This window comes from Teleopsis dalmanni, chromosome 1 (assembly GCF_002237135.1).
Source record: "Teleopsis dalmanni isolate 2A chromosome 1, ASM223713v2, whole genome shotgun sequence".
NCBI lineage: Eukaryota > Metazoa > Arthropoda > Insecta > Diptera > Diopsidae > Teleopsis > Teleopsis dalmanni.
Window position 1 is genome coordinate 101,035,095 of NC_051846.1, and position 24,297 is coordinate 101,059,391.

The window sequence follows — 24,297 nt, forward strand, 5'->3', positions numbered from 1 at the left end:
CATAGGCCCTTTCGGAGGCATCAGTAAATACATGAATCTGAGTATTCCTTGGTTGTTTATGATGAAATATATGTCGTGGAATCTTCACATTGTTTATTTCACATAAGCTTTGACGAAAATGGGTCCATTGAGTATGCATTTCAGCAGGCAGAGCTTCATCCCACGAAAGTTTTAACTGCCACAATCTTTGAACGAATATTTTCGCCTTCACTACTACGGGAGCCATTAATCCAAGTGGATCAAAAATGTGCGCCAACTCGGAACTTACGGTCCTCTTTGTTATTTTGCTGTGTATAGGTCCGTTAGTTTTTATTGAAAACTGATCAGATTTTGGTAGCCAGATAAGGCCTAAAGTTTTTACTGTCTTATGTGACTCACTGCTGACATCGAGATCCACTTCTTGATCTTCTGGAGCGAGTCCTTGAAGTAATTGGGCATTATTTGCGCACCACTTGCGAGGTTTGAAACCAGCTGTCGCCAATATTTTAATAAGTTGATCCTTTGTTGCAATTGCCTCCATGAGACTGTCTGAGCCACTTAAACCGTCATCGACATAAAAATCCTTGCTGAGTGTAGCGGAAATTTAACGGCATGCTCTCTGGCCAGGGTTTGTAGACACTTAGTTGCCAGATACGGCGCTGCTCTTGTGCCATACGTTACCGTTTTTAATTTGTAATAGCACAAGTTTTCTTCTGGTGACTCTCGCCCGATAATGATTTGAAGATATTCATCTCTTGGATCAACTAGTATCTGCCGATACATCTTTTCAATATCTGTTGTAAAAACGAAGCGTGGTTTCCTGAAACGCAGTAAAATGGATGAGAGTTCGTTCTACACGACTGGACCATTATGCATGATATCATTGAGTGAGACTCCGGTTGATGTTCTTGCAGATGCATTAAACACCACTCGAAGCTTTGTTGTAGTACTATCTGCCTTGATTACACAATGATGTGGCAAAATGTAATGTGGATGCATTATATCATCCTGATTGATTTTTTCCATGTGGCCGAGATGTTCGTACTCTCGCATGAAGTCAACGTACATCTTCTTTAGTTCAGAATTCTTCAACAGCCAACGTTCAAGACTAAAAAACCGATTCATCGACATCTGCATGGATTCACCAAGAACAGTTGTATCCTCCTTAAATGGTAGTTTCACGACAAATCGCCCTTCATAATTGTGGTGAGTATTTTGAGCAAAAGATTTTTCACATTTCTTTTCTGCATCAGTGAATTTGTCATCCGTTTGATTGATTTCCTCCAATTGCCAGAATTTAGTAAGTATATTATCCAATGCTTCGTCGTCAGCTTCGCTGCACATGCCACAGGTAAGTAATTTTTGATTACCGTTGCTAACTTTGCCACTGCATATCCATCCGAAAACCGTGTTCTGAAGTACAGGTAGACCCTCACCTATTTTGATTTGACCAATCGATAAAAAGCTGTGATAGAATTCTGCTCCAATTAATAAGTCAATTTGATTTGGATTCGCGAAGTCTGGATCAGCCAATTTTATATTCTGAGGAATTGACCAACCAGAAGTGTCCAGACACTGTGTTGGTTGGGCTGAGATAATTCGAGGCATCACGAATGCGTTGATTTTTACATTGAAATCATTAATTCGAGACTGAATTTTTGTTGTCACACTGTATTTTGTGTCCCTTTTGCTTCTACCAATTCCTTCTATCCATAACGGTGATGAGTGTAACTGCAATTTTAATTTTCTTGCCAGTTTTTCTGTGATTAAGTTTATTTGTGATCCAGAATCGAGTATTGCTCTGCACTCGATGAAATCACCATCAAACGTAGCTATTTTCATATTAACTGTACTAAGAAGAACGTATCCCTTATTTTGTGTTAATGCTGTGATTACAGTAGAAGGTTGATGACCAGGTTTCTCAACCAATGAATCTGATTTGACATTGATCGATTTGTGTGTTGTCTTGGAAGACTCTGATAAGTGCAACAACGAATTGTGGTTCTTGCTGCACTTGTTGCACCGGGAACTTTTGCATTCTGCTGCCCTATGGCCTGTACGTAAGCAGTTCAAGCACAGTCTAAGTTTTTGTACTGTCTTGATACGACCTTGTGGTGTTGATTGCAAGAATGTTTTGCAATAATATATCGGATGTGATCCATTATTACAGATCTTACAGGTTGATATATTTGCCTTTCCCATCGTTGTGGCAAGGGTTTTTGCTGAGCATGGCTTCTCCCTATGACCAATCGCCTCTAAGGACTGGAATCGTGATTCCAGGAAAATCATGAACTCCTTGATCGACTGAATCTCTCTTGGATGAGTCAGCGACTGTTCATACAAAATACGAGTCTGCTTATCTAGTTTGAGGAGCAAACTATAAAGCAGTAACGGCGACCATGAATCAGTTTCGAGTCCCACATTCTTCAGTGCCAGCAATCCTTCAAAAGTAACATCATGGAGTGTCCTTATTTCTGTCGCTGAAGGATTGGTTGATATTATTGGTTGATTTAGAATTCTTTGAATGATTGTTGCTACAATAATTCTTTTGTTGTGATATCGTTCTTGTAGCAACTTCCATGCCGTTTGATAATTCTCGTTGGTTATTGACAGGTGTCGGACTAAACCTTCTGCTTCTCCTGTTAAACTACCTTTGAGATACCACATTTTTTGAGCGTTAGAAAGCTGCTGCTTGTGAATCATTTCGGTGAACAAATCATAGAATTGACACCACTTCAAATAATCGCCATCGAATTTTGGTATTGTTACCTTAGGCAGTGATATCCCAGCGCTGTCTGGTTTACTGATCCCTTGTTGTAATTGTTCATTATTTGCTTTCATTGAAGCTAACGAAATTAAAGTTGACTGAACCAATTCTTCTATTTCGAGATACTCATCGAGTTTATATCCCACTGTAGTCGGATTGTTGGTGTACTCCCAAATCTCAAAATTAATGGATTCAATCTCATTCCATAGCTTCTCAATTCTTCCCATATTCACTTCATAAAAGGATTTCATCTGAACGCCTGTTTGGCGATTGATGCCTGCTATGAGTCGCTTCAGTGATACACAAATTGCACCTTGCTTGTGTATCATTCTTGTTATACTTGTGCTATATTGTCCTTCCCTCGGTGACGGCATCGGTTGACGTGCTGTCGTTGCTGACTCCTTTGAGGAAGGTGTTGGAGGTATTTTGGTTGATAATTCATTTTCGAAAATCTGCTCATATTTTTCAAATAATCCCTTGATTTCCTGAAAGTAGTTGTTGGTAAAATATGAAACGCTCGTATCCAAATCTGGCAAATTCCTGATTTGTGTGTCGTTGTGATCAAATTGTTCCCATAACTCGTTGAGTCGCCTAATACGCTCTTCATAGTAGCGAGGGGATGTCTTTCTCTCTTTTGAGTCCTTTTTGAAGTTAGTGATCAGTTGTTGGATTTGTTTTCCCAATTCTGATTGTTTGGCAATCAATTCTGCCATGACTTCCATGGTTGTAAATACAGCAATAATACCCTTCTGAGCAGGTTCACTGGATTGATGATAACGTGGTCCTTCTGAGCAGGTTCACTGGATTGATGATAACGTGGTCCTTCTGAGCAGGTTCACTGGATTGATGAAAACGTGATCCTTACGGTGAATCACGTCGGGGTCACCAAAAATGTTCAATAAGTCGTTTCTTATTGAAACTGAATCGACACTTGAATCGATTCAGTGTTGCTTATGGTTAGGAATCTGGCACTTGAACCAGTTCCTATTGCAAGGTCTGAATTTGGCACTTAAACCAACTTCAGGTGGATTCAAACAATAACAATATTTTTTGAGCAACTAGGCACATGAACCTATTTGCAATTGAGTTTTAATAAGCACTTGAACTAATTAAAACGCAAGGGCTGTTCTGTATTGAATGAATAAATTTATTACAAAATATTGTGTTTTTATACAAAATGCTTAACACTAAGCATAACACTATGGTAAAAGAGCAAATGCACCTAGTTCCCACGATTTGTTATCCGATGGACTTTGAACATTCAAGGCCAAGGGCACTCGTGGAAAATATGTGCATTTCCTATGCTTATACAATTTGATGCAGTCAGCAAGCTGGTATATGTATTTTGCCATATACCAACTTGCTTCACAAATTTGGTGACTTAAATGTGTTATCACTTGTGCCATGCGCCAACTCATATTGCACCTGTGGGAACAACAGAATTGTCGCCGCGGCTTGCCTATTGCTGCAACTCACAACGAACACACGATAAAAGAAAACGAACATGATGCCTATCAACCTTGCACAGTGGCGTGTGAAGATCATCATGTTACGTCTGGCACGCTGACAGCGTGCGAATATTTAGTTGTGAGAGCCAGCAACATTGCTAAAATATTTGATAACACAACTAAACCCAACAACCAAAACAACATAAGACACTAATTTAAAATACTTATTTATACATATACTGAATACAATAATACAAATAATACAAATATTAATACAAATACAATGCAAATAATTATTTTAATTGATATTTATTTATACTAAAAATTAATATAAGCTTAATATTTATGTCCAAATTGGACAGTTGTAATTGTCGAACGCGACCTTGATGCGGATACGAAGTTCTATTTGGAGGTTAGCGGAACCTAAGCGATGAACCAAAAAAATGCACAATAGTATATACATACTGTTGGGGCCTCAAGAGTTTTTGAAACCACTAACGACAACAAAACTAGGAAACAAAACGAAGTTTTTAAAGAAAGACCGACTCGTTTGAACTTTTACAAGAGACTAATTTTATTTTTAATTTCATAGTATTTTATAATAAAAAAGGGTTGCCAACTGCAACCAAAAAATAAATAAAAAAATATTCCAAATTAATAATAGAAAAATATAAAGCCAATCACGAACATTCTCCCCCCATTGGAACGGTCGCGTTCCACGAGAGACACATTTAAAGGCAAGATACAGAGCTTCGTGACAGAGCTACGAATGATACCATCAGGACCAGATATGACTTCAATAACTCTACCGAGCGGCCAGCGAAATGGTGGGAGATTGTCATCCTTTAAAAGAACTATTGCACCAAGTGATATATTTGGAGTCGGTCTTCGCCTTTTTGATCGCTCTTGTAGCTGTGTAAGATATTCGGTACTCCAGCGTTTCCAAAAAATTTGTTGAATATATGAAATGCGCTGCCAGCGATCAAGCCGGTTAACATTCAAGACCGTAGTGTCAGGCTCAATGATTGATGTTAACGGGGCACCGATTAGATAGTGAGCAGGTGTGAGAACATCAAGATCTTCCGGACATTCTGAAAGCGGGCAGAGTGGACGAGAGTTGATAATAGCAGCAATTTGGCAAACCAAAGTGCGTAGTTCATCGAATTCTAAAACTGCTAAGCCAACCGCTCGACAAAAGTGATATTTGGCTGTTTTTACGACAGCTTCCCAGAGGCCGCCGAAATGTGGCGATCCAGGAGGTATAAATTTCCATTCGATGCTGTCACTGAGACATTGATGGTGAAGCAACTCATGATGTTTTTGAGTAAAGAAAAGTCTCCTGAGCTCAGCAAGCTGATTTTTGGCACCGCAAAAATTTGTAGCATTATCTGACCAAATAATTTTTGGTTTGCCACGAGTTGAAATAAAACGCTGTAATGCGGCTAGAAATGCTGATGTTGTTAAATCCTTGACCAATTCTAAATGGACACCTTTGGTCGCGAAACAAATGATTAAACAAACATAGCATTTGATTGGAGACTTATTGCGAACTTCGGACTTGTAATAAAAAGGACTACAAAAGTCTGTGCCAGTAATGATGAAAGCACGATTAGCATGAACACGATCTTTTGGTAATTGTCCCATGATATGCCTTGCAGTTATTGGTTTCGCTCGGAAACATATAATACATTGGTTGATGACCTTGGATACTAGCTTTCTACCTCCTATTGGCCAATATTGAAGACGCATTGAAGCAAGCAATGATTGTGGACCTGCATGCAGCATTTTGCGATGAAAATGATTTATGATTGAAACAGTGAGCGGATGATGCTTAGGTAGTATAATTGGATGTTGTGCATTAAAGTCTAGGTTAGAGTTTTTTAGTCGTCCACCAACACGAAGTAGACCAATATCATTTAAAAATGGAGTTAAGGAGAATAAGTTACTTGAGCAACTAATTGATTTTTTCCATTCCAAATTATGATATTCATTCCATAAATTCGCCTTTTGCACTGTTCGAATTAATATGAATGTACCTTGCTGTATGTTATTAGCTGTTAAAATAGTAGATCGCTCCTTGCTGATGAATTTTTGGACATACCCAAATATACGTTGTATTTTGTAAAAATTGTTGATAAATTTCCAATTAATCGAAATGTCATTTGTTTTTACAGTTGAAATAAGAACTGCCTTGCGTTTTTCAGGCAAATCATACAGCAGGGGATAAGTCATAGGCCAATTGTTTCGATCTCCAAGCAAGAATGGAGGTCCACATTGCCAAAGTGATGAAGTTAAAAGTTCGTCTGGAGTCGCTCCCTTAGATAGGATGTCTGCGGGATTTAAATCAGTGGGAACATGATGCCATGTCATCCCTTTAGTCAAATGTTGAATTTTGCTCACTCGATTGGCCACGAATACATTGAAGGTAGACGGTTCAGATCGGATCCAGGATAACACTATAGATGAGTCAGAATTGATGACTTTTTAAATGTGGCTAGTGATGATATTGAAGAATGCTGGTAACCTCCAGAAACTACCCAACCAAAAAGCGTTTTTTGTAATACTGGTAATTGAGGCGCTAAACGGATTTGACCTATACATAGTAGATCGAAAAGAGAGCTGCACCAATAAGAATATCAATACGTTGTGATTTATAGAATGCTGGATCAGCTAGTTGAAGATTTTTTGGAATATTCCAATCAGTTGTATTAACATTTGTGCTGGGATGTTGATTAGTAATTTTAGAAGTAATCACTGCGGTGATGCTACTGGTGTAATTGCCAAAACGTGATTTTATGGATAACTCAGTAGTGTTGTCAGCGACAAAATCTCTATCTGTAATACCTGATATTACTGTGGCACATTTTGTTGTTTTAAGTTGAAGTGTGTTGGCAAGTGATTTTGTAATAAAGTGTAATTGCGATGCTGAATCCAGAAGAGCACGGCATGGTATATAAGAGCCAGCACGATTTCTTATTAATATGATTGCAGTTGCAAGAAGCACACATTCACTTGAAGGATAATTTTGGGTTTGTTGCGACGCGTTTGTTGAAACTAAGTAAGCCTACACTTTAGATTTAGTATTTGACGTCGGATTAGCTATTGGTACATCATTAGATGAAGAAAAGGTACTGTCATTAATACGATCATTTAAATGCAAGAGCGTGTGGTGAGGTCTTGAGCAAATACGACAAAACGAAGACTTGCATTGTTTTAATTGATGTCCCTTTTTTAGACACTTTAAACAAAGGCTAAGTTTTCTGGCTTCAGTTAGACGAAGTTTTGGAGAAAGATTTGTAAATTGACAACAGGAGTAAATGAAATGATCACCACTTCCACAAAATGTACATCCCTTTGAGTTTGTTGCTATGAACACTTTTCTGGCAATTGGATGGAGATTGATTTGCTTAGTTTTGTTATGTGCTGAAAATTTCGTGGCGTAATCAACATGCTCCAAAGTTTTACATCTTTTATCAAGAAAATCTGCCATTTGATCCCACGTAGGTATTGCATCAATTGAAGCCTTTTCTTCCCATTTTGCTTGAGATGCAGGATCTAGCCTTTGCGAAACAAGATGTACTATGAGACCATCAGCAATTTGTTCCTTGCTGCCCAGCTTGCTCAATGCATGTAGGTGTGAATTCATTTTATTACTAAGGCGTCGCAGATCAACAACGGCGTACATTTATATTTATTTATTATTGATTTTATTTATTTATTATTTATTTTATGTAGTAAAATTATAAACAAATCTACATTTATATTTATTTATTATTGATTTTATTTATTTATTATTTATTTTATGTACTTATTTATTTAATATGTCATTATTATTTATTTCTTTGTTTGAAGTAATGTTTTAATTATTACTATTACTATAAATTAAAATTATTAAAATTAATTAAAATTATTACTTTAATTATTTACGTTTTATTATTATTAAAAAAGTGTTGTTTGATAATTTATGAAAATCAATTAATTTGAAATGAATATATAAACATTAAGTTGAATACATTTATTTAATTAAAACAGAACAATAATAAGGAAACAGGCTCTCCAACATACACGTTTATAAAAAAACCATTGCAAACTGCTTGCAAGTTTAAGCTATATTCATGCTTCCTTTTGAAATAAGCCTAATTGCTATGGTGAGGTGCATTTATTTTAACATGTGTGCTGTCAATCACGAACGGAAATTTTGCAATTGATATAAGCTAAACACTAGTTCTTTCAATTATTCTCCATACAGAAGCTTTTGGTATGCCAAAACAAATACCAAATTCGCGAAAAGTATTTATATTTGCCATATACCACAAAAATATGTAAATTTCCTTCATTGCTCTCGTTCAATTGTGACCACCACGGTTATTTTGTATTTGCTGATTGGATTTTATTAACAAATCTATTAAAATATGAAACATAATTAATATATAGCAATTGTATTTTTTATGCGCAAATACCAATCAAATAATCTTTAACGGAACAATTATTGATCGTTTCCATAAAATTTCCACTATATCCATGCTGATGCACTTCATCCCTTGAGCTTAATACACTTGGACTAGTGTTTAAAAAGAAAATGGAGGAGTCAGTTTTGCTCGATAATTCTAATAAAATCTGCAATTTCCATTTATTTACTATAGAATTAAATTTAAGTTTTTAGGTAAATACTAAATAAAAACTTACATTTCATACTTCAGACATTTCAACAGATTTTATTTATTTTCCAAGTTTTAGATTTATTGTATTCAAAATTTTCTCACTTATTTTTTTAGCGCCAAAATTTTTCACATAAATCAAAAAATTTTGTACACAAACCCAACTGGCATATTTCATGCGTTGCCAATTATTTTCAAACGTGATCCGTATCGTTTCAGCAAAGATGATTCAGATCATTGAACGGATCATGTTTGCTGAAACGCAGCTAATAATAAAAGTGACTTAGCATAGTTAGCGTCACTGGCTTCAAGTGACTTTATTGTATCTAGCGCTGAGCCCTTCAAACAAGATCTTAAGTGCTGAAGTTTTTCGAGATTGCTGAGTTCAATGCTTTCATCAACAATTGTTCCAAACATTGAAATGAAATGCTGCCAGTACTTGATGTCACCACTGAAGGTCGGGAGTTGAAGTTCTGGCAGCCTTGAACGCGAGTATTTAACATTAATAGAAGGAGCCTCATCGTTCGATAGAAATCTACTAGTTGAATTTCTGGTATTCGTTTGACAATGGGACAGCTCTATCATGATCGCGGATTTAATGTCAATATACTTCTGTTCAAAGTTATCTCGCACCTCACTTTCCAGTTCATGGAAGTCTTCCTGTTCGAGACTAGATTGAGCTGCGTCAAACTTAGTGTTGAGTTGTTGAAGAGAGTCGATGTAGAGTTGTAGTTGCACTTCATGGCAATTACTCAAAAATTCAGCAGACAACCTTTTTTCCAAATCCTTTAGTTGTGTTCCTAGACGTGAACATTTTAATTTTAAAAATGTTGCTCCCTCTATCTTATCTCCTTCCATTATTAATGTTCGTTAACAGATGCAAGAAATTGAGATCAACTACAAAAAATATAGATGATTCGCAGTCGAACCGTTTGAATGATTCGCACAACTGTTGTTTTTTTTTGTTTTGTAAGAAATTGGCAAATGAAGTACCGCAAACCAACTGTTCAAATAAACCCGCACAAAAATTCGCAACCGAATCACGCGAGTTTTTTTTTTTTTTTTTAAAAATGATGTAACCGAAACAAGTAAAAAATTGGTTGATGCGGCGCTGCCGACGCAGCTGTAATGTCTCAAACCAAAACTATAATGTTCAAATAAACGCACACAAAAATTCGCAACCGAATCGCGCAATTTTCAATACAATAAATGTTTTGAAAATATAAAAAAAAAAACACTAAAGTTTTGCACAAGTTTTTCCTTTTTTTTTATAAAATGATGCAACCGAACAAGTAAAAAATTGGTTGATGCGGCGCTGCCGACGCAGCTGTAATGCCGAAAACCAAAACTGTAATGTTCAAATAAACGCACACAAAACTTCGCAACCGAATCGTGCAATTCTGTTTTGTAAAAAATTGGTTGATGCGGCGCTGCCGACGCAAATGAAGTACCGCAAACCAACTGTTCAAATAAACCCGCACAAAAATTCGCAACCGAATCGCACGAGTTTTTTCTTTTTGCGCAAAATGATGCAACCGAAACAAGTAAAAAATTGGTTGATGCGGCGCTGCCGACGCAGCTGTAATGCCGCAAACCAAAACTGTAAAGTTCAAATAAATGCACACAAAAATTCGCAACCGAATCATGCAATTTTCAATACAATAAATGTTTTGAAAATATAAAAAAAAACACTAAAGTTTTGCACAAGTTTTTCCTTTTTTTTTATAAAATGATGCAACCGAAACATGTAAAAAATTGGTTGATGCGGCGCTGCCGACGCAGCTGTAATGCCGCAAACCAAAACTGTAATGTTCAAATAAACGACAACAAAAATTCGCAACCAAATCGTGCAATTTTCAATACAATAAATGTTTTGAAAATATAAAAAAGAAAACACTAAAGTGATCAACGTGATCACGTCGGGGTCACCAAAATGTTGGGGCCTCAAGAGTTTTTGAAACCACTAACGACAACAAAACTAGGAAACAAAACGAAGTTTTTAAAGAAAGACCGACTCGTTTGAACTTTTACAAGAGACTAATTTTATTTTTAATTTCATAGTATTTTATAATAAAAAAGGGTTGTCAACTGCGACCAAAAAATAAATAAAAAAATATTCCAAATTAATAATAGAAAAATATAAAGCCAATCACGAACACATACGATAACATATATGTAGTATATATGTATAAATGTACGATATATTAGTTAGCACACGTGTTATGTAGGCCTGTGAGAAAAGTAACAAATTAATACCACAAGAAGCAAATAAACATTCACGACATTACCTCGGAATTCCCGCGATGTCTATTGAACTCTATACCCGTCGCTGATCTCCTCTTTATGTTGTTGCTCAATTAAGGCAGAAAAGTCTTCAAATGTTTGTAGTTCTGCATGTCGTTTAAAACTGAAGCGTCGAAATTCGGCATCCAACTTTGATTGCACTGCAATTTAATTTGGGTCAGCACTCGCTGCCAAGTTCATTCTTGTTTTCGACATACTTCAATACATTAATTGTATTTGTAATTTATTACACTTATTTATTACAATAATTTTTTTTAAAAGAAAAATTAAAACTTTAAAATTAAACAAAAATTAAAATGAAAAACACTTAAATAATTTAACACAAAAACATCACATCATTTCTTTGTAAACAAATAAATTCAACGTGCATTGCTCGCACGTTGATAAACCGAAAATAAGTAAAAGTTTTTGCATCTGCTTTCGTCTTGTTTTTGTGTTGTTTTGATCAGTGCAAGCCAGGCGAATTCCAGTGAAAGCTGCACCAAGTTCAAACTACTGAGAGAACGAGGTGTTACCAAGCAGGAATAAGCAAACCAGAATAGTGGTAAAAGATAAATGCTAGTTTTGCGTAAAAGTGAAAGATGAGCTTTTTATAAGTTCATACAACTTTGCTTGCAAAAGAAAATAAAATGAAAAGTGAAAGTGAAAGATGAGCTTTTTATAAAGTTCATACATCTTTGCTTGCAAAAGAAAATAAAATAAAACCAAAGCAGATACATAAGGGGAAAATTTTGTAACCGGATAGTGATGAAAAGTTTTAGAAAAACTTCGGCGCCAAATATCAAATTAACAGGACTAGGAACGTTCTCGAAAGTTGTCAGTTAGGAGCAATTAGGATATAAAAGGCTAATACCGATGAAGAAGTGGACTGATTTTTGTGAAGCCAGAGACTTAGGAGTGTATTAAAAATTTTAGTAAATGATCGTTAAAGTTTTTTTTTGAAAAAAAAACGATAATTTTCTTCGAACTATAAATCATTGCTTTTTGTGTGCATTAAATACTCAACCACATAAACGAGCTTAAGTCTCGGAATAATAAAAAAAGACGGCCAGAATCTAATGGGCTTAGAAATGTGATAAGACTATATATGAAGTGCAGCCACAGTTATAAACCAAAGACCCCAAAGCCAGAACGAGTTACCAGGAAGAAATCAGGTAAGAGGAAAGTTGGAGGTTGCAAGGATAAGAAAGAGAACAGTAATTTTGCGGTAATCCGGAATGCACAGGTATTTGTAGCTGTATGTGAATAACGCATCCCTATTGTAACGGGTACCCGCCGTGCTGACTAAAACGGAGAAAAAAAAAATATCCAGTACTTTCAATTTTTTTTATTTTTTTGATTTTTTAATAATAATTTTTTTTGTTGTTCAAAGAGTAAAAAAAAACTAAATGAATTTAAATATATTTTTTTTGAAGTTATTAAACGAATAACATTATGCCTAAGCACTGATGCTTTGTTTAATTTGATCAGTAACTCTTGATAAAGCAAAGAAAAAAAAAATAGGATTTTCTTCTTATGCACGAATATAAATAAATATAGTTTTGTTTTTTTTTTTAAGTTTTTATTATTATCCAATTTATTTATATATACATCAAATTTTTATACACATGTAATATATTTCTGTGTTTGATATTCAATATAAATTTTACTTTTAAAAAAAAAAAAATATATCAATAAAATTTAGCCAGATACATCGGCAGCTAAGGTGACGTCATCAGAGCAGCTGGAGTAAGTACTTAAGTTATTTGATTTTTTTTTTTTTGCTGATTTGTTTTTCTTTTCAGTTTTTTATATTGTATTTGACCGCAAATATTTTTTGATTTTTTTCTATTTATTTTGTGCTCTTGCATAGGCATTAATTAGATATATATACATATATACATGAAGAATAATTCACTTTAATTGTTATAAATTTTTATTTTTTTTTTAATTTTTTTATTATTAATTTCATATCAGTTAAAGTTTTTTGATGAAGTGAATAAAAAAGAATGTAAAATTAATTACACTTGTTGTGTTATAAATAAATTAATGATTTAATAAAAGAAATTAATTTTTATACTTATGTAAGTAGGTGTAAAAGATATAAATAAAAGAGTTTTTTTTGATGTTCATAAAGATAAAGTCATAGAATAGTATGATTGGCTAAAAAAATTATTGTTGGCTAAAAAGGGGGTGGTACAAGCGTCATAATCACAGTTTTTATCCGTCGTCGAGATAGCTCCGCCTTTGATCTTGCTTGAAATTTATATTTGACTGTTGATATTTTTCTTTCTTTCCTCTGTTTATTTATTTTCCTCGATAAACTGAGTGACCAGACATAAATACGCGAAAACATGGAGCCGCGTAGGCATCTGGCTCAGGCTTTACCAGAAGTGTTGCCTGTCTTTCCAGACTTTGTGGAGGAAGAGGTCTATCATGCTGGTAGAAGGATCGAGGTTGACAATCAAGTAGAGAAACAAATTATTCAAATGATGCAGCGTGCCGGTTTGACTCGAGGTAAAACTTGCATGGTCAATGCAAGCCATGACATGCCATTGCACTCAACCGCAGATACTGTGATCTGTCCTATAGGGAACCAGCACGTGCCAATACTATTCCATGAAATGTTCTTCAAGTTTAGGTTAGGATCTTAATTTCTTTTCTTATTTTTTTTTATTTTTATTTTTTTTAAGCCTATGAAGTTTTTTTTTGAGAAATGTGAAGAATAGAATGAAGCAAAGGGATGCTAGTTAGTTAAGTATAGGTAGTTAAGTTTTTTTAATATTTCATTTGAATAGCTTTGTTGTTTTGAAGAATAAAGTCAATGGCTGAAGGTATAGTTTCTTCATGTTAAATAGATATAGTTTTTGTTAGTGAAAACATGGCACGAATATTATTTTTTTGTTGTCGTCTGTAGCGATACCTCAGTTGCCAAGAACACCACCACAACATCAACGAGCATACCGGGCTAGCCACCGTGCCATAAGCGGCTTCTGAGGGCGCTGAACTACCAAGAGGCAGACACAACAAATCGCGCCCAACGTAATTGACAACGAATGAGACGACGAAACGAAAGACGAAAGGACAGACGTATGACAGGAAACACAGAACCAAGATAAAGTACATCAAACAACGAAAGACGTACCAACGACGAAACACCCCAACGAAAGAAACGAAGAATGGAGCAACGAACGGACAATGGACGAAATGACAGCGAAGACGGAAGACTTATACATCGAAGAAGATTTTGAGTTGGTCGCACAATAAATGGCGACTTAATGATGGACTACGGCAACTGCTATTGTGGTTGTAATCACTTTCACTGTTGACCAGCACAGGAGATTTGTTTTAGTTTTTTTTGATTTTTGATGTTCTTTTTGAATAGTTGAATTCACACTAGATGATATAGCTAGCTTTAATCCGGTGGGTTAAACGTTTAGCACACGACCTGCCTTTTGTTCGTTTTGACGCGATAGGTATTGCGATGTCAGAAAGTAGTTTTTAGAATTATGAATTTACGAGGTTTCTTTATACTGAATCTGTTTGGTAAAAAGTTTTGTCCTTTTTTTGGATTGATTGTTTTAGATATGTGAAATTTTCGAAGGAATGTGACAACGAACTGAACGACAGACTTCGGGTACATGAAGACAGATGATAAATGCAATGGATTTTTTTTTGTTACATTGTTCGCAACAAAAGGACCAATCTACAACGACGGAGTGACCAACAACGTGAATGACCATAGGACAGTAATACTAACAAAAACACAATTAGTATCTATCCAATAACTAACAAGGTGCAAAGGTTGGAGTGTAAGATGGGATAAAGAATGGATTTTAATATGGGATTTTTTGTTTCTGGTTTTATTTTGGTAATTTGTTTATACAATATAGTTGGGTCTAATCCGGTGGATCAAGAGCTCAAGACTCGGCTTGCCTGTTCACTGCCAGACAGTATACGGTATTGCAATGTTGTATAGCGTTTCTTACTATTGGCATTGTAGGTTCCTTCCTGTAGAATTAGTTCAGCTGGAAGTTTAGTCCTCTTGTCAAAAAGTTTCGTTTTTATAGTTTATTATTTTTGCTTTAGAGAGATTTCTTCACATAGGACCGGTTCGGTGTGAAGTTGATTCCTCTTTGTAAGAATAGTAGTTGAATGTATAGGGATTTTACATGTATGATATACACGTAATGAACACGGCCACGAAGGACTAGTATCAGTATAGTCCGTTTTGAGGTCAAAGTTTCATTTTAGTATAGAGGTAGTTAATTTTTTTTATTTTTCTGATTTACATACTTACAGCCAATAAAACGGTAGATGTAGTAGTACTAGAAAAAAACAAAAAATAAAATTTGTTCTTTTTCTTCTTTTGAAGGTTGTCTGTTTGTTAATTTGTTTTACCATTAAAAACCATCACCTTATCTGATCTTAGAAATCAGATGAAGGTAGGCTATTTCAGATCGATGTGTGTGGTTGTGACGCTTTGAACTCCCCCAGAGCCATATTTATTATTAAATTCAGTCTAGTTTTTTTAAGTTGTTTAATTCGTGATTAATTCAATCAATAATCAATTAACCGGTTATTGAAATAATTTTTTTGTTATTTTATACCAAGTAACTGAAATAGTGACTGTTACGTCTGACAGATAGTTACGACCTGTATGGACAGGCCAAGGACCAGAAGTATATCGAGAGCAATATTAGGGAGATCAAATACAAAGGCAGTAGAGCCGGAGATTACAAGCTGTTCAACTGATATTTCTCTTAGTTTCAATTCGCAAATAGATTTAATACAATTAGAGAGTCCTGGAATTATGGAAGGAGAAGGTAGGAGTAATAGCACACAAGGGGCACAAGCTCTAAAGCCCACAATAGATACGGATCAGCTCAGTCGCATGATGGGCATGGTGATGCAACAGAACGAATACTTAACAAACTGCCTGAATACGATGCGTATCGAAATGTCTACTTTACGCGATCATGTACGCGCACCAGAAGCACCACCAGCAGAAGCTCAGTCACCACGCAAGAGTGCGCCAAGGACACCTAGGGTGGTGATGCAGAAACCAAATTTTCCAAGTGAGGAATCCCGATTAAATAAAACTATGCGCGGAGCATACTCAAAGAACCAAGGGTTGGGAAACCGACGAGAATCGATGCTACTCGAGGAGGATGAACGAATGTCTAGAAGAGAAATTGATCTTGGCGGGTGGCAGTCATTAAAGACATGACGGTGGAAAGCTGCATTTTCAGAATTGAGCGTATGCGGGAACAGTAAGAAGTACCTTACCATCAACTTCTTACGGACTTTCATTGTCTAGTAACTGGACCTGCATTAAAGTGGTTCTGGCAGGTGTTGGAAGATCATGTGGGTGATAATAATTTCGATTATTTTCAATTAAAGAAGGAGTTGCTGGGACAATTTAGGTCATCAGAAAATGACTATGCAATTATCCGGGAGATTGTAGACAGGAAACAACAGGTTGGGGAGAGTTTTGAACTATTCTATTTAGACATTCACAATTTAACATTTAAATTAAGACGGAAAATGCCAGAAAGAGAATTGGTCTTCATCATTAAGAATAATGTAAAACCTAGTCTAGTGACCCTAATCTTTTCAGCTTCATTCCAAAATTTGGCCGAGTTAAAGCTGTAACGACCCCTATTCCCGGTCGTTGCCTGTTTGCTGAGGTATGCTCAGTCTCACCAAAGTCGTCACAATAAATTTATAGATTGTGACCAAAATATTCAAAGTGCAGTGGTTTTACTTCTATATCTTTATTTATGTATTACTTTATTTCGATAGTTATAATTTTAAATTTATATTTAAAATAAGGAAATAAATTAACTTTAATTTTTACTTCAGAATTTTATAATTTTTGTTTTTAGATCTATATTTCTTATAGGGAAATAAATTAACTTTTATTTTATTTCAAAATTTTATAAATTTTAAATTTGTATTCAATATAAAGAAGCAAATTAACTTTGGGAAAAAAAATATATATATATAACCCAAAATTCATACGTAAAAAAAAAATAATTAGAGATGTCCCTTTTAGAGGTTTCAATGCTTGGATCTTCTGGATAGGTCTTCCTCCTTCAGGTCTCTGGCGTTATATTCTTCCGGAACTGTACCACCTGTCGTGTTCACTACAATTATACCTTCTTTAGGATATTATTTTAATTTAAAATATCCTTATGATTTTTAGAATTTATCTTGGTTACAGTCGGCGTGAAACCACCTGTCGTACCTTGATTTGGATATTTTTTTCACATAAAATATCCTTATTAATTTTAATAGTTATCTTAGTTACAGTCGGCGTGAAACCACCTGTCGTACTTTGATTTGGATATTTTTTTCATATAAAATATCTTTATTAATTTTAATAGTTATCTTAGTTACAGTCGGCGTGAAACCACCTGTCGCACTTTGATTTGGATATTTTTCATATCAAATATCTTTATTAATTTTAATAGTTATCTTAGTTACAGTCGGCGTGAAACCACCTGTCGTACTTTGATTTGGATATTTTTCATATCAAATATCTTTATTAATTTTAATAGTTATCTTAGTTACAGTCGGCGTGAAACCACCTGTCGTACTTTGATTTGGATATTTTTTTCATATAAAATATCTTTATTATGCCTTTGTGCCTCTAGAGCTTAGTTGACTTGATCTTCCAAGGTGTATGTGCCTTTGAAGTAATATTGCAAGTCCTCGCATAAGTAAAATGCGCGTCTTATATACACACTCGACCGAGCTTTTGTGTAGCGTATCATTTTATTTACAGCTGATCTCACGTAATTCTTGTATATTTTTGCCGTTCTGATGTTCTATTTCATGTTTTGTGCGGTACTCAGCTTGGGTATTTATCTTCTCTTTAAGCTTCTCTTACGGCGAATATTTTTGTTGTTTTCTTATGTTAACGCTGCTTTGTTTGATTCTTACAAAACGTGTTTTAAAACTACATTCGGTCGGTGGTGGTTTTTTTTATTTACTCTTTGTTTGTTACGATAAATAAAATATTAAAAGTGCAAATATTTGATGAATATTTACAACATAAAAACAAGAAATATAATTAACAAATAAATAAGGTGAGTTTATTATTAATTTATTTAATTATATTTTTATATTTCACTTCAATATCATTTCAGCTTTGTTTGAAGTGTTATTAAGGCTTGTAAGCGGTTTAGGTTTTGGTAAATTGTTTTGATTAAATATTTTAAATATCAATTAATCTATTTAATTCCAGATATTTGCAACATTTACTACCAGTGAGTCTACTTTTTCCAAGTTTGAACATAACCATATAAAAAGTGTGTCGTTTTATAAAAAACTGTGTTGTGTTGATGTGTTTTAGTTCGTGTTGTTATTGTTTTTAGTGCATGTTTATGTAGCGTTTATGTAGGTGGAAATTTAGTGTAAATTTCCATCCTTACATTTCCCTCCTTCTTCGGGAAAGTTAACTGGATCTGAACCACTACCTGCTTGAGTGATTTCTATTTCGTTTCTTTGAAGATTTAAACACTTTGTAAAACTTGTCCTGATGCGTGTTAATATAGTCGTGATCACTCTGCTGGAGTTCACCTTGACTTTCCATTTGCTTTTGCTGAGTTCGATTGCTGGAAGAATTCCAACTTCCGAGACATTGTTCTTTTATTTGCATCATAGGGATCTTTACTTTTTCTCTCAGTTGAGTAGAATTATCTTTTCCTTGATGTGAAACTCGTTGTGATTCTTGAATGGGACTTGGGGTTTTGTGGGTCATTCGATGTTGTGTAGTTTTATTTTCGATGACTTTAATCTCCTGTTGACATTGATCTGATTGCTTGACGGACATTTCCTGTCGCGGTATTAGCGACGTCTCTGAGTGTACTTGATCGTGAGGTATGGAAAGTAACGATGTTCTTACTAATTTAGTCGATGGTCTCCTAAGTTGTTCTTCTTGAAGCGGTGGATTTCGTTGTGAATGTGTCTCTTGCACCTGTGTATATTCTTCAGTAGTTGTAACATGTTGAAGTCTTTGTGGTGGTGGTATTTGAAACATCGGTTTATCTTGTATGACTTGGACTAGGTTAATTCTTTCTAGATTTCTTTTGTTTGGCGTCTCGCGTTGCCGTTTTTGCTGTAGTTGTTCGACATGCTGTTGAACTGGTAAAACTCGTTGATCTTGTCTGACTGACTGTTGCTTAGGTATTTCTGGAGTTTTATTGACAGGTTTTGGATTTTGCATTCGCTGTAATTCTTCACTTTGCACTTGTTGTATCTCTTGAATTTGTATGAGTTCCTGTTGGTGTAAATCATACACTTCTGGGGTTTCTTTGCTTGGTTCTGGATCTTGCGATGGTACGAGACATTTGCATGACATTTGCTCTAAATAATTTTTACATTGCTTGTGCTGTGTTATTATGCTTGGCTTAGGTAATAATTCTGTTGATGGATTGGTAATTCTAGTTCTTACTGCTGTTGTTTGCTTTGCCGTCGGTCGGTTCTGTTGCTTGTTCAAGATAGGTGGCTCTGATTTATGATGCTGGATAAGTTTATCCCGTATTGGCGTAGTGGGTATGCATCTCATAGTATTTTGTAATGGCATCGTTTCTGAGCACTCCACTACGATGCACCTGCCCATAGTTTCTTTTCGTGTACCGTCCCGATTCACTTTATGCTGTTCTCTGCGAAGCTCTTCGAAGTCATCAGCAAGTATTTTTAATTCTTCTAAGCTGGAAAAATCTCGACGTCTGATAAAGATTCGGTAGTCTGCGCTCATGTTTTGATATATTCGCTCTAATTGCGAATCTGGATTTGTGCAGGCTCGTCGCATAAGATTTTTGATGTTAATTAAATATGTTTTGAAATTCTCATTGGGTTTTTGATGGCGGGATATTACATCATCCTGTAGGTTCTCTAAATATCTAGCAGAAATGAAAAATGATAAGAAATCGTACTTGAAACGTGTCCAAAGTGACCAACGACAATTGTTATTGCGAAACCATTCTAGTGCTTCGCCTTCGAGGAGTAGAGGCATTGTTCGAGGAATTTGATTTACATCGATGTTGTACATGTCTGCTAGTTCCTCTATGTGTTCGATGAAATCTAAGGTGTCCTTGCCACCGTGATATCTGAAGGACCATTTCTCTACGTATTCAATTGTCTGACGATAGGAGCACATTGGAGGATTTATTGAACTTTCTTCAGTCCCTGGTATTCCTCTTGATCCCACCGACATTGTTTCTTCTTACGATTTATGTTGTTATTTTATGTCATCTAGTTTTTTAGATTTTCTTTGCTTGACTACTATATTTCCATCACTATCTCAACGACCTTTGAATATTTTGGTCCCTGCTCAGGCGCCAACTGTAACGACCACTATTCCCGGTCGTTGCCTGTTTGCTGAGGTATGCTCAGTCTCACCAAAGTCGTCACAATAAATTTATAGATTGTGACCAAAATATTCAAAGTGCAGTGGTTTTACTTCTATATCTTTATTTATGTATTACTTTATTTCGATAGTTATAATTTTAAATTTATATTTAAAATAAGAAAATAAATTAACTTTAATTTTTACTTCAGAATTTTATAATTTTTGTTTTTAGATCTATATTTCTTATAGGGAAATAAATTAACTTTTATTTTTATTTCAAAATTTTATAAATTTTAAATTTGTATTCAATATAAAGAAGCAAATTAACTTTGGGGAAAAAAAAATATATATATAACCCAAAATTCATACGTAAAAAAAATAATTAGAGATGTCCCTTTTAGAGGTTTCAATGCTTGGATCTTCTGGATAGGTCTTCCTCCTTCAGGTCTCTGGCGTTATATTCTTCCGGAACTGTACCACCTGTCGTGTTCACTATAATTATACCTTCTTTAGGATATTATTTTAATTTAAAATATCCTTATGATTTTTAGAATTTATCTTGGTTACAGTCGGCGTGAAACCACCTGTCGTACCTCGATTTGGATATTTTTTTCATATAAAATATCCTTATTAATTTTAATAGTTATCTTAGTTACAGTCGGCGTGAAACCACCTGTCGTACTTTGATTTGGATATTTTTTCATATAAAATATCTTTATTAATTTTAATAGTTATCTTAGTTAAAATATCCTTATGATTTTTAGAATTTATCTTGGTTACAGTCGGCGTGAAACCACCTGTCGTACCTTGATTTGGATATTTTTTTCATATAAAATATCTTTATTAATTTTAATAGTTATCTTAGTTACAGTCGGCGTGAAACCACCTGTCGTACTTTGATTTGGATATTTTTTCATATAAAATATCTTTATTAATTTTAATAGTTATCTTAGTTACAGTCGGCGTGAAACCACCTGTCGTACTTTGATTTGGATATTTTTTTTATATAAAATATCTTTATTATGCCTTTGTGCCTCTAGAGCTTAGTTGACTTGATCTTCCAAGGTGTATGTGCCTTTGAAGTAATATTGCAAGTGCTCGCATAAGTAAAATGCGCGTCTTATATACACACTCGACCGAGCTTTTGTGTAGCGTATCATTTTATTTACAGCTGATCTCACGTAATTCTTGTATATTTTTGCCGTTCTGATGTTCTATTTCATGTTTTGTGCGGTACTCAGCTTGGGTATTTATCTTCTCTTTAAGCTTCTCTTACGGCGAATATTTTGTTGTTTTCTTATGTTAACGCTGCTTTGTTTTGATTCTTACAAAACGTGTTTTAAAACTACATTCGGTCGGTGGTGGTTTTTTTTTTTTTTTTATTTACTCTTTGTTTGTTACGATAAATAAAATATTAAAAGTGCAAATATTTGATGAATATTTACAACATAAAAACAAGAAATATAATTAACAAATAAATAAGGTGAGTTTATTATTAATTTATTTAATTATATTTTTATATTTCACTTCAATATCATTTCAGCTTTGTTTGAAGTGTTATTAAGGCTTGTAAGCGGTTTAGGTTTTGGTAAATTGTTTTGATTAAATATTTTAAATATCAATTAATCTATTTAATTCCAGATATTTGCAACATTTACTACCAGTGAGTCTACTTTTTCCAAGTTTGAACATAACCATATAAAAAGTGTGTCGTTTTATAAAAAACTGTGTTGTGTTGATGTGTTTTAGTTCGTGTTGTTATTGTTTTTAGTGCATGTTTATGTAGCGTTTATGTAGGTGGAAATTTAGTGTAAATTTCCATCCTTACAAAGCGTGAATGCAACCGCGCCGAGAAAATGCAGAGGGAAAACAAGTCGAAGTATAGGTCAGTAAGCGAGATTGAACCATCAGAGAAATTGCAAGAGGAACCACCGTACGGAAACTCATGCGAGATAGACGCGTTTGGGACACAACCGCCAAAGAACACGGGACATAATTCAAGCCAGCCTTGGACCAGAGGATCAAATAATGATAGAAATCTAGATCAGCAACATAAAGTGAATACACCACCATGGTGTTTAATGGATTTTTTAATTGTCCCTTCTCTACAATAGGAATTTTACTTTGGTATTGACTTCTGGAAAATATTCAAAATACCAATATTAAGTAAGAAGCGTGAAATAGCAGAATTAGTACCAAGCACTTCAGATCTGCAATTCACTTCAAGCCCACATATATTAGGTAAAGAACGGACAGCTCAATTAGAACAGGTGATCAGTAGATTTCTGTCGGGTAGTAAATTAAGCCTTGGAAGTACCACGCTAGAAGAACACATAATCGAAGTTACTGACGAACATCTACCAGTGAAGCAAAGGCATTATCCAATTTCTCCTGTAGTCCAACGGCTAATGTATGAAGAATTGGACCGTATGCTGGATCTAGGAGTGATTGAAGAATCCAATAGCTGCTGGAATTCGCCTGTAACATTAATGGTTAAAGGTAAAAAGAATCGACTTTGTCTGGACGCAAGAAAGGCGAATGCAAGGACCATTAAGGATGCATACCCCTTACCCCATATAGAAGGTATATTGAGTAGGTTACAAGAGACCAAATATATATCAGCTATAGATTTGAAAGATGCATTTTGGCAAATTCCACTAGAAGAGAAGTCTAGGTGGAAGACCGCATTTACGGTGCCAGGAAGACCGCTCTATCAATTTACTGTCATGCCCTTTGGACTGTGTAACGCAGCTCAGAGGATGTGTAGGTTAATGGATAAAGTGGTACCTGCAGCATTACGTGAGAGTGTGTTTGTTTACCTAGATGACCTTCTTGTCTGTTCAACTGATTTTGAAAGCCATTTAACATTATTGCGAAGAGTGGCCGAATATCTGTACAGAGCTAACCTAACTATAAATGTGGAAAAAAGTAAGTTTTGTTATCGAGAAGTTAAGTATTTAGGTTATGTAGTAGGAAATGGAATGATAAAAACTGATCCTGATAAAAAAAAAATTAAAACTTTAAAATTAAACAAAAATTAAAATGAAAAGCACTTAAATAATTTAACACAAAAACATCACATCATTTCTTTGTAAACAAATAAATTCAACGTGCATTGCTTGCACGTTGATAAACCGAAAATAAGTAAAAGTTTTTGCATCTGCTTTCGTCTTGTTTTTGTGTTGTTTTGATCAGTGCAAGCCAGGCGAATTCCAGTGAAAGCTGCACCAAGTTCAAACTACTGAGAGAACGAGGTGTTACCAAGCAGGAATAAGCAAACCAGAATAGTGGTAAAAGATAAATGCTAGTTTTGCGTAAAAGTGAAAGATGAGCTTTTTATAAGTTCATACAACTTTGCTTGCAAAAGAAAATAAAATGAAAAGTGAAAGTGAAAGATGAGCTTTTTATAAAGTTCATACATCTTTGCTTGCAAAAGAAAATAAAATAAAACCAAAGCAGATACATAAGGGGAAAATTTTGTAACCGGATAGTGATGAAAAGTTTTAGAAAAACTTCGGCGCCAAATATCAAATTAACAGGACTAGGAACGTTCTCGAAAGTTGTCAGTTAGGAGCAATTAGGATATAAAAGGCTAATACCGATGAAGAAGTGGACTGATTTTTGTGAAGCCAGAGACTTAGGAGTGTATTAAAAATTTTAGTAAATGATCGTTAAAGTTTTTTTTTGAAAAAAAAACGATAATTTTCTTTGAACTATAAATCATTGCTTTTTGTGTGCATTAAATACTCAACCACATAAACGAGCTTAAGTCTCGGAATAATAAAAAAAGACGGCCAGAAT

The 24,297-nt window shown here is 34.8% G+C and overlaps 3 protein-coding genes across 3 annotated transcripts; all 3 read right to left on the reverse strand.

The window, feature by feature from the left end:
- Positions 1 to 831: 831 nt before the first annotated feature.
- On the reverse strand, positions 832 to 3,075 carry LOC119662768. Its single transcript, XM_038072516.1, has one exon. The coding sequence runs from the start codon at positions 3,073 to 3,075 to the stop codon at positions 832 to 834; it is 2,244 nt and encodes a 747-aa protein (XP_037928444.1).
- A 1,773-nt stretch (positions 3,076 to 4,848) lies between these two features.
- LOC119662775 lies at positions 4,849 to 6,564 on the reverse strand. Its single transcript, XM_038072529.1, has one exon. It carries the CDS (start codon positions 6,562 to 6,564, stop codon positions 4,849 to 4,851), a length of 1,716 nt encoding a protein of 571 aa, XP_037928457.1.
- A 223-nt stretch (positions 6,565 to 6,787) lies between these two features.
- On the reverse strand, positions 6,788 to 7,840 carry LOC119662782. Its single transcript, XM_038072542.1, has 2 exons — positions 7,263 to 7,840; positions 6,788 to 7,205 (listed from the first exon to the last, which is right to left on the reverse strand). The coding sequence occupies exons 1-2, from the start codon at positions 7,838 to 7,840 to the stop codon at positions 6,788 to 6,790; spliced, it is 996 nt and encodes a 331-aa protein (XP_037928470.1).
- Positions 7,841 to 24,297: the final 16,457 nt, after the last annotated feature.

Excerpts from the sequence above, each read along its gene's own strand:
- LOC119662768 (XM_038072516.1), bottom strand. The coding sequence starts at position 3,075 with ATGATACACAAGCAAGGTGCAATTTGTGTATCACTGAAGCGACTCATA.
- LOC119662775 (XM_038072529.1), bottom strand. The coding sequence starts at position 6,564 with ATGACATGGCATCATGTTCCCACTGATTTAAATCCCGCAGACATCCTA.
- LOC119662782 (XM_038072542.1), bottom strand. The coding sequence starts at position 7,840 with ATGAATTCACACCTACATGCATTGAGCAAGCTGGGCAGCAAGGAACAA. Across the intron at positions 7,206-7,262 it reads TCAAATACTAAATCTAAAGT|TGAATGTGTGCTTCTTGCAA; the intron begins GTAGGCTTACTT and ends TTATCCTTCAAG.